Raw genomic sequence first — 12,605 nt, 5'->3', positions numbered from 1 at the left:
CAACTCTCAATGTGGAAAGTTACAAGTTCGAATGAGAAATTTTTTTTGTTGTAATAATTTGAGTGCAAAATTTAAAAACTTGACCATAAGAAAAATAAAATTGTATATTTATATCTAAGACAATTTGACAGACAAGTCCAGATTATCTAACTGGACTAAAACTGATTCCAATTTGGAATTCAACCTAAAAAAACGAAGGCACAAAAGCAGAAGTATCATTTTTTTTCATGAGAAAGAGTTTCTACAAATTCTGACACTCTCTCTCAGTCTCTCTGATTTGGTTCTCTATGTCATTGACATATTTTCTTTATTTATAAATAATTCACACCCAATGTTGTGGAAAAGTATCATCTGCGGAGTTTTTCCGTGCGGTGCTTTTAATCTGGTCCGTTCGTTTTGAATCGGACGAACCAGATCAAATCTTGCCCGAATTTTAAAAAAACTCAAAATTTGGTGAACCCTTAATCCAGTCCATCCGATCCGAAATGAACGGACCTGATTAATAGCGCCGCACAGCACCGCACGGAAAAACTCCGCAGAGAATAGCGTTTCCAATGTTGTGACTATTTTCTCTGAAATACTTGTGGATAATTTTAATTAGTAGAATTTGTCGCGATTATTCTTTCAGTTGGGGAAAATTGCCCCACAAATTTAGAAAATCTTTAGAGAACTTAATATTTTTATTTATCACACCATTACTTGAAATAAAAAAGCTCAATATTTATTTCATACCACTCAATTCTTTTTCTTTTTTTGCACTCCGACGTACACTGGGGCCCACAAAACGCACCAACACCTTCGCCGCACGAAATCACCTAGTCCGAATTTCCTAAAGTAACTCAAATTTTGAGTTTAGATCTGAATCGTCCGATAAGAATCCAAGCCAATCCGGTCCGCGCTCGAAAGTACGGGCCCATTTAATATTCATCCCAGAGCAAATCGGACGGTGGGATCTAAACTCAAAATTTGCGGTACATGATCTGTATTCAGAAATCACCTCAACATCCACATCCATGGCAGCACCAAAGCCCACCTCCACACGCCTCACACAACTCAATCATCTCTCAGTCTCGCCTCCACCAATCGCCGATGGCTACCGACCCGCCGATCCGACCCCACGCGGCAGACACAGAGCCACTTCTCCCCTCCTATTACACCTCCTCCTCCTTCCAAGATCCCAATTCGTACCTCCTCATCCCCTCCTACCCAGTTCTCTGCCTCCGCCTCCGTCGCCGCCGCCGTCGCAACCTTTGTTTCACTTCCTGCTCTCTCTGCCTCATCTCTTTCCTCTCCTCTTTGTTCTTTCTCCTCCTCGCTTTCTCTCTCTTCCTCCTCCTCTGGCCCTCGGACCCCACCGTCCACGTCACGCATCTCCACCTTGAACATCTCCACATCTCCCCGCCGCCTCGTGCCGCGTTCGATCTAACTTTGAAACTCAAGTTGAATGTACAGAATCCTGATTTCTTCGCTCTTGATTACAAATCGGTTGTTTCTTCGGTGAGTTACCGGGGTAGGCACCTTGGCTCTGTCAATGCGGCTGGGGGAAGGGTTCAGGCGAGGGGAGGGTCGACTTTGGAGGCTGAGCTGCACCTAGATGGGGTCAGAGTTTTGGATGAATTAGTGTATTTGATTCAGGACCTGGCGAAGGGGTCGGTGCCGTTGGATACTGTTACTAAGGTCGAAGGATCTCTCAGTCTGATCTTTGCTGAAATCCCGGTTAAGGTACCTTTTTTTTTTACTGTATTTTCTTTCTCTTTATCAACTATGTTCTAATTAGTTGGAAATTTGGGAAATGATGAGTTTGTTTTGGAATTTTTTTTTGTGAGTCCTTTATGGGATTAACTGGTGGATTGGTTCCATTAATGCTGCTAATTAAGTAAATCAAAGTTATGAGCTTTAGAATTATTCTTAATTGTACATGGGTCTGTTTGTAAGTTGATTAGCCTTATAAAATTTTCTAAATGTTGCAGGGAATAGGAGTTACAAATATTCAAAATTTCAAAACATAGTAGTGAGTAGCTGGTTGGGCTGTATACACAGGTACCGGAATTGGTACTTTGGTTGCAAAGGTTTACCAATTCTGGCTTGCACATGATGAATAACATGTTCATGTAATACAAAAGAGTCTCTTTCTGGCCCACACTGGTACAAGACTGGTTTATACTGGCTCTTTTAAAAAAAACATACCTTTTCTTTTTGAGAACTACCCTTCCCCCTACAGAAAAACCCAATATTGACAAACAAACCCTCAGTGACTTAAAACAACATCAATATCTAGTCCAAAATCTTAGTGCTATATCTTGTGTACCTGCTACAAACAATACTGTGATAAGGAATTTTATTCCTTGTTCGATAAGGGATATTATTCCTGTGTCGTAAATCAAGTCTGACAAGAAAATAGTGCAACCCCAATCTCCTCAAACCAAAAAAAGAACAAAAAAAAAAATATAAGTGATACCTGTGTTTCATATACATGTTCATTGATTGATGTTGTTGTGTTTTCCTTTTATTAGGGAAATATTTCTTGCTCATTGAATGTGAATCCCAAAACTCAAAAGATTGTTCGTCAAGATTGCTATCCTGAGGTTTGACTATTTTTTTTCTTTCTTATTTTTGTAATTATTACAAGTTGGTTTTCATTTTTGTCATACATAAACTAATACCCATTTTATTTATTTGCAGTAAAGGATAATGCTGTATACCTTCAAGATGTTGATATTGCCAACACTATGGTTATAAAAGCTTACATTATAGATCTGTATGTACTTTATTTCTGTACAGGTGGTGTTTCCATTTCTTATATGAAAGAAATAAGAAGCCCAAAAAAAAAAAAAATGCCAGGAACAATTGTTGTAAATAAATAGAAATGGCAGAATCTTGCCTTCAAGTATTATATGAATGCGTGTCAATTTAATACGACCTGCATTAATCGACTCTTACATGAATAGTAGTTTATCAAATTTATGTTTAAGATCGTGTGAATTTCTTCTGCAGGACATACTGACACAGTTCTGACTCCTTTCATAAATAAATGATAATAAAAAAGGGAAAAGAAAAAAAAAAGAGAAAATTAAATTGAATAGAAGGTTTCCAGTCCTTGCAGGGAAATAATGAAATGTTTTTTTTTTTTGAAGTGATCTAAACATCAAGTGATCTAAACTGATAAATGTTTCCTATTAATTTGCTTAAATCTTTTAATTTTATTATAAAATAATGAAATACAACATTTTTTTTAAGGATTAGTGAAAAATTTACACTAAAATATATTGATATAAGAAAAACTGTACAAGGACGTTACCTAGACCAAATGATCATTGCAACCAAAAAAATAGGAAGGGTCTAATTGTCCACAGTTTGTTCATAGAAAAACCGGCCATTTTTTTTAATACCCCAAAAAAAAAGAAAAATATTAAAAATAACCTCTGTTCTGGATTTTTTTCATATATGCCCTGACCGCCTGGAAACGGGGCGGGCCAAAATTTTAGCAAACCGCCCATTGTATGGGCGGTTCATGCCATTACCAAACCGCCCATATAATGGGCGGTCCACTTTTTCTTTTATTTTTTTTTATTTTTTTTAAGTTTTGTTTTTTTTTTAAACAAATTTTTTTTTATTTTTTGTATTTTTTGTATTGAAATATTAGAAATATTGAATATATTTCTTTAAAAATAGATGAAATACAATATAATTTAATTAATTAGAAAGACTACAACAAATAACCCGGATCAATATTTTTCAGGCTGGATTTTTCGCGGCTGTAAGAAAAATTAATATATTTCTTTATGTGTTATTGGACAAAAATAAAAATGCTTAGATTCCGAGTAATTGATCCCGGTTCAAAAGTTACTTCTATGTAATCTAGAAAATATTATAATCCTTCTAGGACATTTAATTTATAAAAAGTTGTATCTATTTTTGAAAAAAAATAAAAACTTTAAGTTATTTAATAATTGTTATTCAAAAAGAATTCTCAAAATAGATACAACTTTTTATAAATTAAATGTACTAGAAGGATTATAATATTTTTTAGATTACATAGAAGTGACTTTTGAACCAGGATCAATAACTCGGAATCTAAGCATTTTTATTTTTGCCCAATAACACATAAATAAATATATTAATTTTTCTTACAACCGCGAAAAATCCGCCCTGAAAAATATTGATTCGGGTTATTTGTTGCAGTCTTTCTAATAAATCAAATTATATTGTATTTCATCTATTTTTAAAAAAATATATTCAACATTTCTAATATTTCAATACAAAAAATAAAAAAAATAAAAAAATTTCTGTTTAAAAAAAAACTTTCAAAAAAAAAAAAAAATGAACCGCCCCAGGCTTGGGCGGTTTGGGGTTCTAATTTTTTTTTTTTTAAGTTTTTTTTCTAAACAGAAATTTTTTTATTTTTTTATTTTTGGTATTGAAATATTAGAAATGTTGAATATATTTCTTTAAAAATAGATGAAATACAATATAATTTGATTTATTAGAAAGACTGCAACAAATAACCCGGATCAATATTTTTCAGGCCGGATTTTTCGCGGCTGTAAGAAAAATTAATATATTTCTTTATGTGTTATTGGACAAAAATAAAAATGCTTAGATTCCGAGTTATTGATCCCGGTTCAAAAGTCACTTCTATGTAATCTAAAAAATATTATAATCCTTCTAGTACATTTAATTTATAAAAAGTTGTATCTATTTTGAGAATTCTTTTTGAATAACAATTATTAAATAACTTAAAGTTTTTATTTTTTTTCAAAAATAGATACAACTTTTTATAAATTAAATGTCCTAGAAGGATTATAATATTTTCTAGATTACATAGAAGTAACTTTTGAACCGGGATCAATTACTCGGAATCTAAGCATTTTTATTTTTGTCCAATAACACATAAAGAAATATATTAATTTTTCTTACAGCCGCGAAAAATCCGGCCTGAAAAATATTGATCTGGGTTATTTGTTGTAGTCTTTCTAATAAATTAAATTATATTGTATTTCATCTATTTTTAAAGAAATATATTCAATATTTCTAATATTTCAATACAAAAAATAAAAAAAATAAAAAAAAATTTGTTTAAAAAAAAACAAAACTTAAAAAAAAGAAAAAAAAAGAAAAGAAAAAGTGGACCGCCCATTATATGGGCGGTTTGGTAATGGCATGAAGCGCCCATACAATGGGCGGTTTGCTAAAATTTTGGCCCGCCCCGTTTTCAGGCGGTCAGGGCATATATGAAAAAAATCCAAAACAGAGGTTATTTTTAATATTTTTCTTTTTTTTTGGGGTATTAAAAAAAATGGCCGTAGAAAAACTGTCATTTGATTTGCATCAATCCTGTAAAATTACTAATTCAATGTTGTAACTTGTATAACAAATTTTACAAAAAATACACTTTAAGTTTCTAACATTCAGCGGGACCATTTTGTGTACTTGCACAACTTGTCAAACTAACTGTATTTGATGCGGGACCACTTGATGTACTTCTCTAACTTACAGTTAATGACAGTTTTAAAATCTTCTATAACATTTTAAAATTGAACTACTTATCAAACTTGCAGTTTTTTCAAAATAATCTCGGAAATTATACAAAATTAATTTTTTGAATCAAATTTTCTTTTTCAAAATTAAATTAATTTTAATTTTTTTGAATCAAATTTTCTTCAATTATTAATATTTATATATGCATCTATATCCTATAAATTAAAACTACACATGCTGTAAAACATAAAGATGCCAACTATAAAACTTCAATAATGTAAAATTTTCAAATGTAAATTATAAAACTAACAGATGCAAACTATAAAACAGTAAATCTGAAAACTAAAACACTATAAAACTGAGATAAACACACTATAAAATTCAATACTATAAATTTAAAAAAGTAAACAGTAAAACTAACAGATGCAAACTATAAATCATCAATACATCAAATATTCACAACCACATTGTTAAACATTAGTAACTGTTCACAAGATGAATACTATAAAATCACAATATGAATACTGTAAAATTAACAGGTGAATACTGTAAAATGACAAGATCAATACTTCATATCGCTTCTTTATCATCTCTTTTCTCCATATTTTTACAAGATGAACACTGTAAAATTAACAAGGTGAATACTGTAAAATGACAAGATCACTACTCCATATTTTCACAAGATGGATACTATAAAATTAACAGGGGTAGTACTGTGAAATTAACAGATCAATATTCCATATCACCTCTCTATCATCTCTTTCCTCCAGATTTCCACAAGATGAATACTGTAAAATCACAAGATGAATACTGTAAAATTAACAGGGAAAATACTGTAAAATTAATAGATAAATACTCCATATCGCCTCTCTATCATCTCTCATCCATGTCGCCTCTCTCAGATCATCTCCTCATATCTCCTCCATATTGAAATTCAACAGAAATAAATAAATAATTACAAGATCCCTTATTGCATCAAATCAAACAACAAATTCAAATAAAAGTTCAAAACAATGTTAGATTCGTTACTGCATCAAATCAAACAACAAATTCAACAAAAATAAAGAAATAACTCACTAGATTTAAATTTCGCTATGTTCTTCGTGAGATGCAACCGTAAGTAAATTTTTTAGTCGCTGCTTCCAAGTAAGATGCAATCGTAATCAAATCTGTACATCTTCGTGAGAAATCATGGTCAGATCCTAAACCTCGCGATTTCTGCCTCTCCAAATCGAACTGGCTGATTTCACCAGATCTGAAATGGAGACAAGTTCGTCGAAGAAAGAGCGGGAGGTGGAGGTATAGATGGGGTCGGAGAGGCAAGGGGAAGGAGAAAGATCAGACGAGACAAGACGATGAGATCATGATTTTTTTTATTTGAAAGCCCTTTAGAAAAGTTGGAAGCGGTTGTTTAAAATAAAAAAGTTAGAGGCGGAGAGTTAAAATAGGGAAGTTAGTGACAGTTTAAACCTGATCCAATCAACTCTGTGGACAAATGGTGGACAAAGGTCTGTGGATCATAACCTTTTCTCCAAAAAATAATTACAATGTAGATCAACTATTAAAAAGCTTAGCCAGTAAAACTAAAAAAGCACCCAACATGCCCCGACTTCTCCTCTCGCTATTGCATCTAACTAAATAACAACTAATTATGTACATCAATTGCTACTTCATTAATTAGAAATACAACATATTCAAACCTTTTAATAATTAAAAAGAGAAGTCATAAGCTATAATTGCGTCACAATATGCTCAGTTGTCCTCTTTTATTCAACATAAAAAAATAATAATAATATAATCTGTTTCAACAGGAAAATTAATAGAAGATCAAATGATACTTCTTGCCGGCGTCTAATAATAATGCACCAAAGTCATAGATTCATATCGTTTCAGATAAAAATGCGCACATGATATATAAGATCAACTGGAATATTATATATATTAATTAAGAATGATCCCAGGAAATGTTGTGATTAAACTCAACAAGCCCTAACGGCCTATATATACAAGTACCTCTTGCCCCTCTATTCTCTCAACTGACAGAAAATATTTAAGTAAACTTAATTCAAACCTACATTCTTTTCTCTTTAATTTGCACCAACAACCGATCCTAGCCATACTTCGTAATTATTGTTGAAAATAGCTTGGAACTATTGTTGAAAATAAAAAGAAATGACATTTGGATCTCGCCGGCAGGTATTATATGAAGCCATACGCCTGGCGAGTAGAACAAGGGTGTTCCAAGTTTTTTCTGGTGAGTTTAACTCCAAAAGTTTCCGGAATGGTTTCAAATAACGAATTCAAATTATTGAAACTCATATACTTCGTAAGTGATGCGTTTTCATACAAAATTTATAAAAAAAAAGTATTCATTAGTTTAAATTCAAACGGTAAAAAAATAATAAAAAATGAATGCATTAAAATTAACTTACAAATCTATTTTTTTAGTGCTTGATTTTATACTAAATTAATTTGAAAATTTATAAATTTTGTATGTAAATATATCACTTGTGAAGTAAATCAGCTTAAATAGTTTGGATTCGTTGGTCAAAATTATTCCGATATATTTTGAAGTTAAGCTCACCAAAGAACTTGATAAGCTTTGGAACACCTAGTTCTACTCGCGTCTGACTATATTAAATACAACGTGCAAAGTTAATCAACTTTTACATGAATATAATAGTAGTCCATAGAATTTTATGTTAGAGATCATCTTAATCTCTTCTGCATGACCTGCTGATACAGCTCTGACTCCCATAAAAGTTTGATATAAAAAAAAAAGGAAAAGCAAAAAAAATAAATAGAACTAAAGAGAAAAGCTATAAATAAAAAGAACTAAGGGATTAGGGATTAGAGTTGATAAACAGTTTTAGATTAGAAACTCCAAGAATTTCAGGGATGTAGATGGTCTAAGGAAAAATAAAAGTATAATTCTATAATCTATACACATTACACAAGGTTCTCGCTCCGTATTATAGTGCTTATATACATAACACATCTCTGACCTCTCTGCTATGCTATGACATAAGAAAAGTTGATCAATTAGTTTTTACATTTTAAATTCTAAATTACTGCCAGGAGAATTATTTAAAAGCATGGTTATAATCATGGAAATAGAAGGTCTTATGGATGAAATGAGAGAGCCAACGAGAGGCGGCAAAACACAAAACCGCAACTGAGATAACAGTAGTCTTTGCAATATTTGAGACTAAGCTCTGTTTTGCAACAGCAAAGAACCCGATAATGGCTACTGAGACGACTTGCAAAGACACCTCAATGGCTTTCAGTGTTTTCAGGGCCCCACTGCAGCTTGTGCATTGCACAACATGTGACCAATATCTGAAAAAAATATACAAAAGCATATTGTGTAATTGACCATATAATTCAAACATTTTGTTTTTTTTGAAATCCTGGCAACGGCTGCCAGAAATTGAAACATTTTATAATAAGTAAAGCACAACACATACTATGCTTAAATGGACTACATAAAGAGGAAATATGGTAGATCACAAATAAATTAAAAAAGAGACCTTTTTTTCTTCTTGAAATGAATGAAAAAATAAATGTTGCATTATCTTTATAATTTTCACTACCTATCCAGGAGCTGTTCTCTGGGGGGAGTAGAGGGCAGCAGCTGTGGTGCTTGATTCAAACTTCCCCAATTGAGTTGGTTGTTTGAATACTTCCTAAACCAACTTCTAAAGGCAATTACCATAGCATCTGATTTTGTTGGCACATAACAAGCCTTGTGCCAATTTGAATTTCCAGCTGAAGCAAGCTTGCGTTCCTGCTTATACAATAGGATAAATCGAGTGCAATCCTTAATTGAAATAGAGTCAAAAGGGAAATTTGATCAAATAAGGTTTATGGAGGTATAATTTAGAGCAGGCTTCAACAGACAAAATAATGAATAAATGTATACAAATACAACCCCGGCAAAGAGACAAATATCTCATTTTTTCTTCTAAAAATAGGAAATGCCAACATACCCCTCTCCTACCATCTTTTTAAAATTAATGCCCAAATTAAGCCTCTTTTTCATCTTTTCTAGAGGAATGAAGAATGGGGGAGTACTTGGGGCATCATTCAAGTAATAGGGTTAAAGTCGAAAATAGGATAATTTTGTTCTTCGTAGGGTTTACATTAAAATTTTATCTGCATTTTTTTTCAGGATATACGTGAGACTCCTGCAATTTTTCAGGGGTATATGCTGAAAAATGTATATGCCGAGAAATGTCTATTGGGACAGTTTTGGCAAAGTTTGGTTTTATGACAACAAATCCTTCCCCATTGCCATTGAGAAACAAAAAAGCTCACTCTGTCTACCAGAGTAATGGTGCATTAAATAGATGCTAGGTTTTAAAACAAAATTTACTTGAAAGTACTTTACAAAAATAATTAATACTTAAATAAAAATGATAGCGTACGTACCTCCAAATGGAGAAGGTAAAGATCTGAATCCAAGATGAGATTCTGTCCAATATGGTAATACCATCTAGGGATGATTTTATCCAACCAAACAGCAAAATTCCTTGGAAAAGCATATACAACTCTGCTCTTACCAGGACTGACTGGAACACACATGAATATGAGCATAAATCTTGGTTCTTTGTCAGTGGTTTTGGTCAATGCCTCCTGAAAAGAAAGAAAATTCTTAAGATGCCAGATTCTCTTCTTTTGCTGGGTCATATTAATTAGCCACAACCACCATGGCACCATTTCCTTGTATGCCTTAATTCAGTCCTAACTACGTATTTAGGGGAAAAAAATTGTACCCTTACTATTAAACTCTTCTAAGAATAAAAGCTTATACCATGCCAATCAGATGATAGTCAGGGGCGATGGGGGGGGGGGGGGAATTGAAACTTAAAGTACATATGTGTAATAATAGTCGGAATTTGAACCCAAGTCTCCATCATCACAAAGTGAAATTTTAACTAGTCTACATACACACATTAGCAATTTATGAGGGCTGAACCATATAAATGCTTTTTAAAGAAAAGAAAATCAATTAAATTTCGATAAATGATTACAAATTTTAAAATAGCGAAGCAGTAGATCCGCCCCTTTTGGTAGTGCTACTACAAGAAAGAAATGTATATACATGAGTACCTCTTTCGAACTTGGAGAAGTAACAGAGAGTTTTTTTGATGCTGAACCATAAAAGAGGCATGGGGGAACAAACTTAAAGTATCCCGTTTCCTGCTTTGCAAGGAAGCCGTTTATATCTAACTTCTCTATTGTTATCTCAATTGGTGCACCTCCTTCTCTATCTGTTTCAACTGTGAAGAAACAAAATAAAAAGTCTTCAGAGTTTCGATTACTGCAAGCAGTGGTCTGGTAACAAATTTTATTGTTTTGGGGCCAACATCATTATTATATGACAAATACCCGATTCACTCGTTCATAACTAGTGGCTCCTAAATATTTTGTCCTCTATTGGATTTCTTTAGTTAAACCAGAAAGGAGTAGCTAACATAAAACTAGTCAACAATAAAATTTAGGCATACACAGGTAAACGGCATAATTCTAAAACTTGGTATTTAACTTCTTGGTTTCCCCATGTGATAAAGTTTTAAATGATTGAAATTTAGTGCAGATACATATCTTCCAGGGTCCACACGTTTCTTAACGTTCATCAACCCATGATGTGCATAGGGAACATGAGATGGATCCATGAGGTTCTCTGTCAGAACTTCATATCTGCAATATCAGTAACTAATATCAACAACAATATATACATAAATCATAAATTGAAAAAGATAAAGAAACACAAGAGCTTCCTATTGATCTTTCCATCCAATGCATCAATTTGGAGTACTTAAGATTAGCAAAGCAATGAAAAACAAGAATTAATTTACCCATATAGAAGGTCTCGTGTCCCCATTGTAGCTGTAAATGATGGATCATCCAGCTCCGGAATATATGGAGGTTTTTTTTCGTTCAAAATATCTTTGTAACGAGGATCAGTGTTGGGCCAAAACCACAAAATTTTGTTTTGTTCAACACATGGGTAAACAGCAACACAGGCCTTTTCATTCTTATGTACCTAAATATATTACATGAGACAGCACATATAAAAAAGTACTGGATGAAGCAGTGCAACTGTGGAAGCCTCCCCAAGGCCCCAACCTCCCCAACCAAAATGGTTCAGAGAGCACAACAAATTAAATAAGGATTTTCCTTTGAACTCTTTGTCAAAATTATTTAACTTAATTCTGAGTATGAATCTTCCCAAAAAGCAAGTTTTGCAAAATTACTGAATAGTGGTGTGGAGGATATAAAAATTGAAATTATTATCTCTACTAATTATGCTTTCTAAATCATAATTTGTCTAGGATGGGGTCTGAAGGTCCACAATTCAATCCAATTACATGCCTAACTCAATTAGTTGCTTCCTATAATAATTGGACAGGCATAATATGAATATGTGAAACTAATAAAATCAACCTTACTTCGCAGCAACTTCTGTATCCACCTGTTAGTTAGTTAGTATACAAATATATTCTCAGGGTATAAACATAATACAATAAACCACAATTCCCAAGCATTTCTCACTACAACTTTTAAGATATGTAACAGAAAGATGAACTCACTGGAGGTCCAAGCGATGGGGCCTGGGGGATGTACTTGCAAGCGCCGGCACCATCAAAGCACCATCCATGATACACACACTGAAGCCTACCTTGCGGGTCGACACGGCCTTCAGAGAGAGGTGCGAGACGGTGGGGACACTTATCATCAAACACCTTCCATGCACCTTCGACCCGGTCCCACCAGACCACCACATCCAGTCCCAACACTGTCTTGGCCTTTGGTGCGCGCTTGTCGAGGTCGCATATAGGACCTAGGGGATACCAATGAGAGAACCAATCAAAGGTTTCCGATGTGGGGGTTGGGTTTGGTGAGGTGGTGGTGGTAGAGGAGGGAGAAGTGGACACGTGGAGTCTAGTAAACTGGCGGGGGATAGGCGAAGGGGGAGGCTGGAAGGACGTAGAAGAGGGTTGGAACGGGAAGGAGGAGAGAGAAGGGTAAGGGAAGAGGCGTGAGGTTGGGAGGGAGAAGAGGCGTAGGGACTCCATTAGTGACAATGGGAGACAGAAGAGAGAGGTCTGAGAGCGGGAGTC

At 33.7% G+C, this 12,605-nt stretch overlaps 2 protein-coding genes across 2 annotated transcripts; one reads left to right on the top strand and one right to left on the bottom strand.

The window, feature by feature from the left end:
* Window positions 1–989: 989 nt before the first annotated feature.
* On the top strand, window positions 990–2,926 carry LOC144574960 (uncharacterized). Its single transcript, XM_078325071.1, has 3 exons — window positions 990–1,722; window positions 2,514–2,585; window positions 2,683–2,926. Exons 1-3 carry the CDS (start codon window positions 1,090–1,092, stop codon window positions 2,683–2,685), a joined length of 708 nt encoding a protein of 235 aa, XP_078181197.1. The 5' UTR covers window positions 990–1,089; the 3' UTR covers window positions 2,686–2,926.
* A 5,467-nt stretch (window positions 2,927–8,393) lies between these two features.
* Window positions 8,394–12,605, bottom strand: LOC144574696 (protochlorophyllide-dependent translocon component 52, chloroplastic-like). Its single transcript, XM_078324722.1, has 7 exons — window positions 12,075–12,605; window positions 11,340–11,527; window positions 11,086–11,181; window positions 10,591–10,762; window positions 9,910–10,113; window positions 9,072–9,265; window positions 8,394–8,817 (listed from the first exon to the last, which is right to left on the bottom strand). Exons 1-7 carry the CDS (start codon window positions 12,558–12,560, stop codon window positions 8,562–8,564), a joined length of 1,596 nt encoding a protein of 531 aa, XP_078180848.1. The 5' UTR covers window positions 12,561–12,605; the 3' UTR covers window positions 8,394–8,561.

The sequence above is a fragment of the Carex rostrata genome, chromosome 23 (genome assembly GCF_964058835.1).
Source record: "Carex rostrata chromosome 23, lpCarRost1.2, whole genome shotgun sequence".
In the NCBI taxonomy this organism is placed as follows: Eukaryota; Viridiplantae; Streptophyta; class Magnoliopsida; order Poales; family Cyperaceae; genus Carex; species Carex rostrata.
Note: the sequence above shows the minus strand (reverse complement) of the source record. Positions and strands in the feature narration are given on the sequence as shown.

Bases quoted from the DNA above. Each gene is read 5' to 3' on its own strand.
- LOC144574960 (XM_078325071.1), top strand. From the start codon at position 1,090: ATGGCTACCGACCCGCCGATCCGACCCCACGCGGCAGACACAGAGCCA. The intron at 1,723-2,513 runs GTACCTTTTTTT...TCCTTTTATTAG, and splicing joins TTGCTGAAATCCCGGTTAAG to GGAAATATTTCTTGCTCATT.
- LOC144574696 (XM_078324722.1), bottom strand. From the start codon at position 12,560: ATGGAGTCCCTACGCCTCTTCTCCCTCCCAACCTCACGCCTCTTCCCT. The intron at 11,182-11,339 runs GTAAATTAATTC...CTGATATTGCAG, and splicing joins ACACGAGACCTTCTATATGG to ATATGAAGTTCTGACAGAGA. The intron at 8,818-9,071 runs GTAGTGAAAATT...TATTTTTTTCAG, and splicing joins AGAGAACAGCTCCTGGATAG to ATATTGGTCACATGTTGTGC.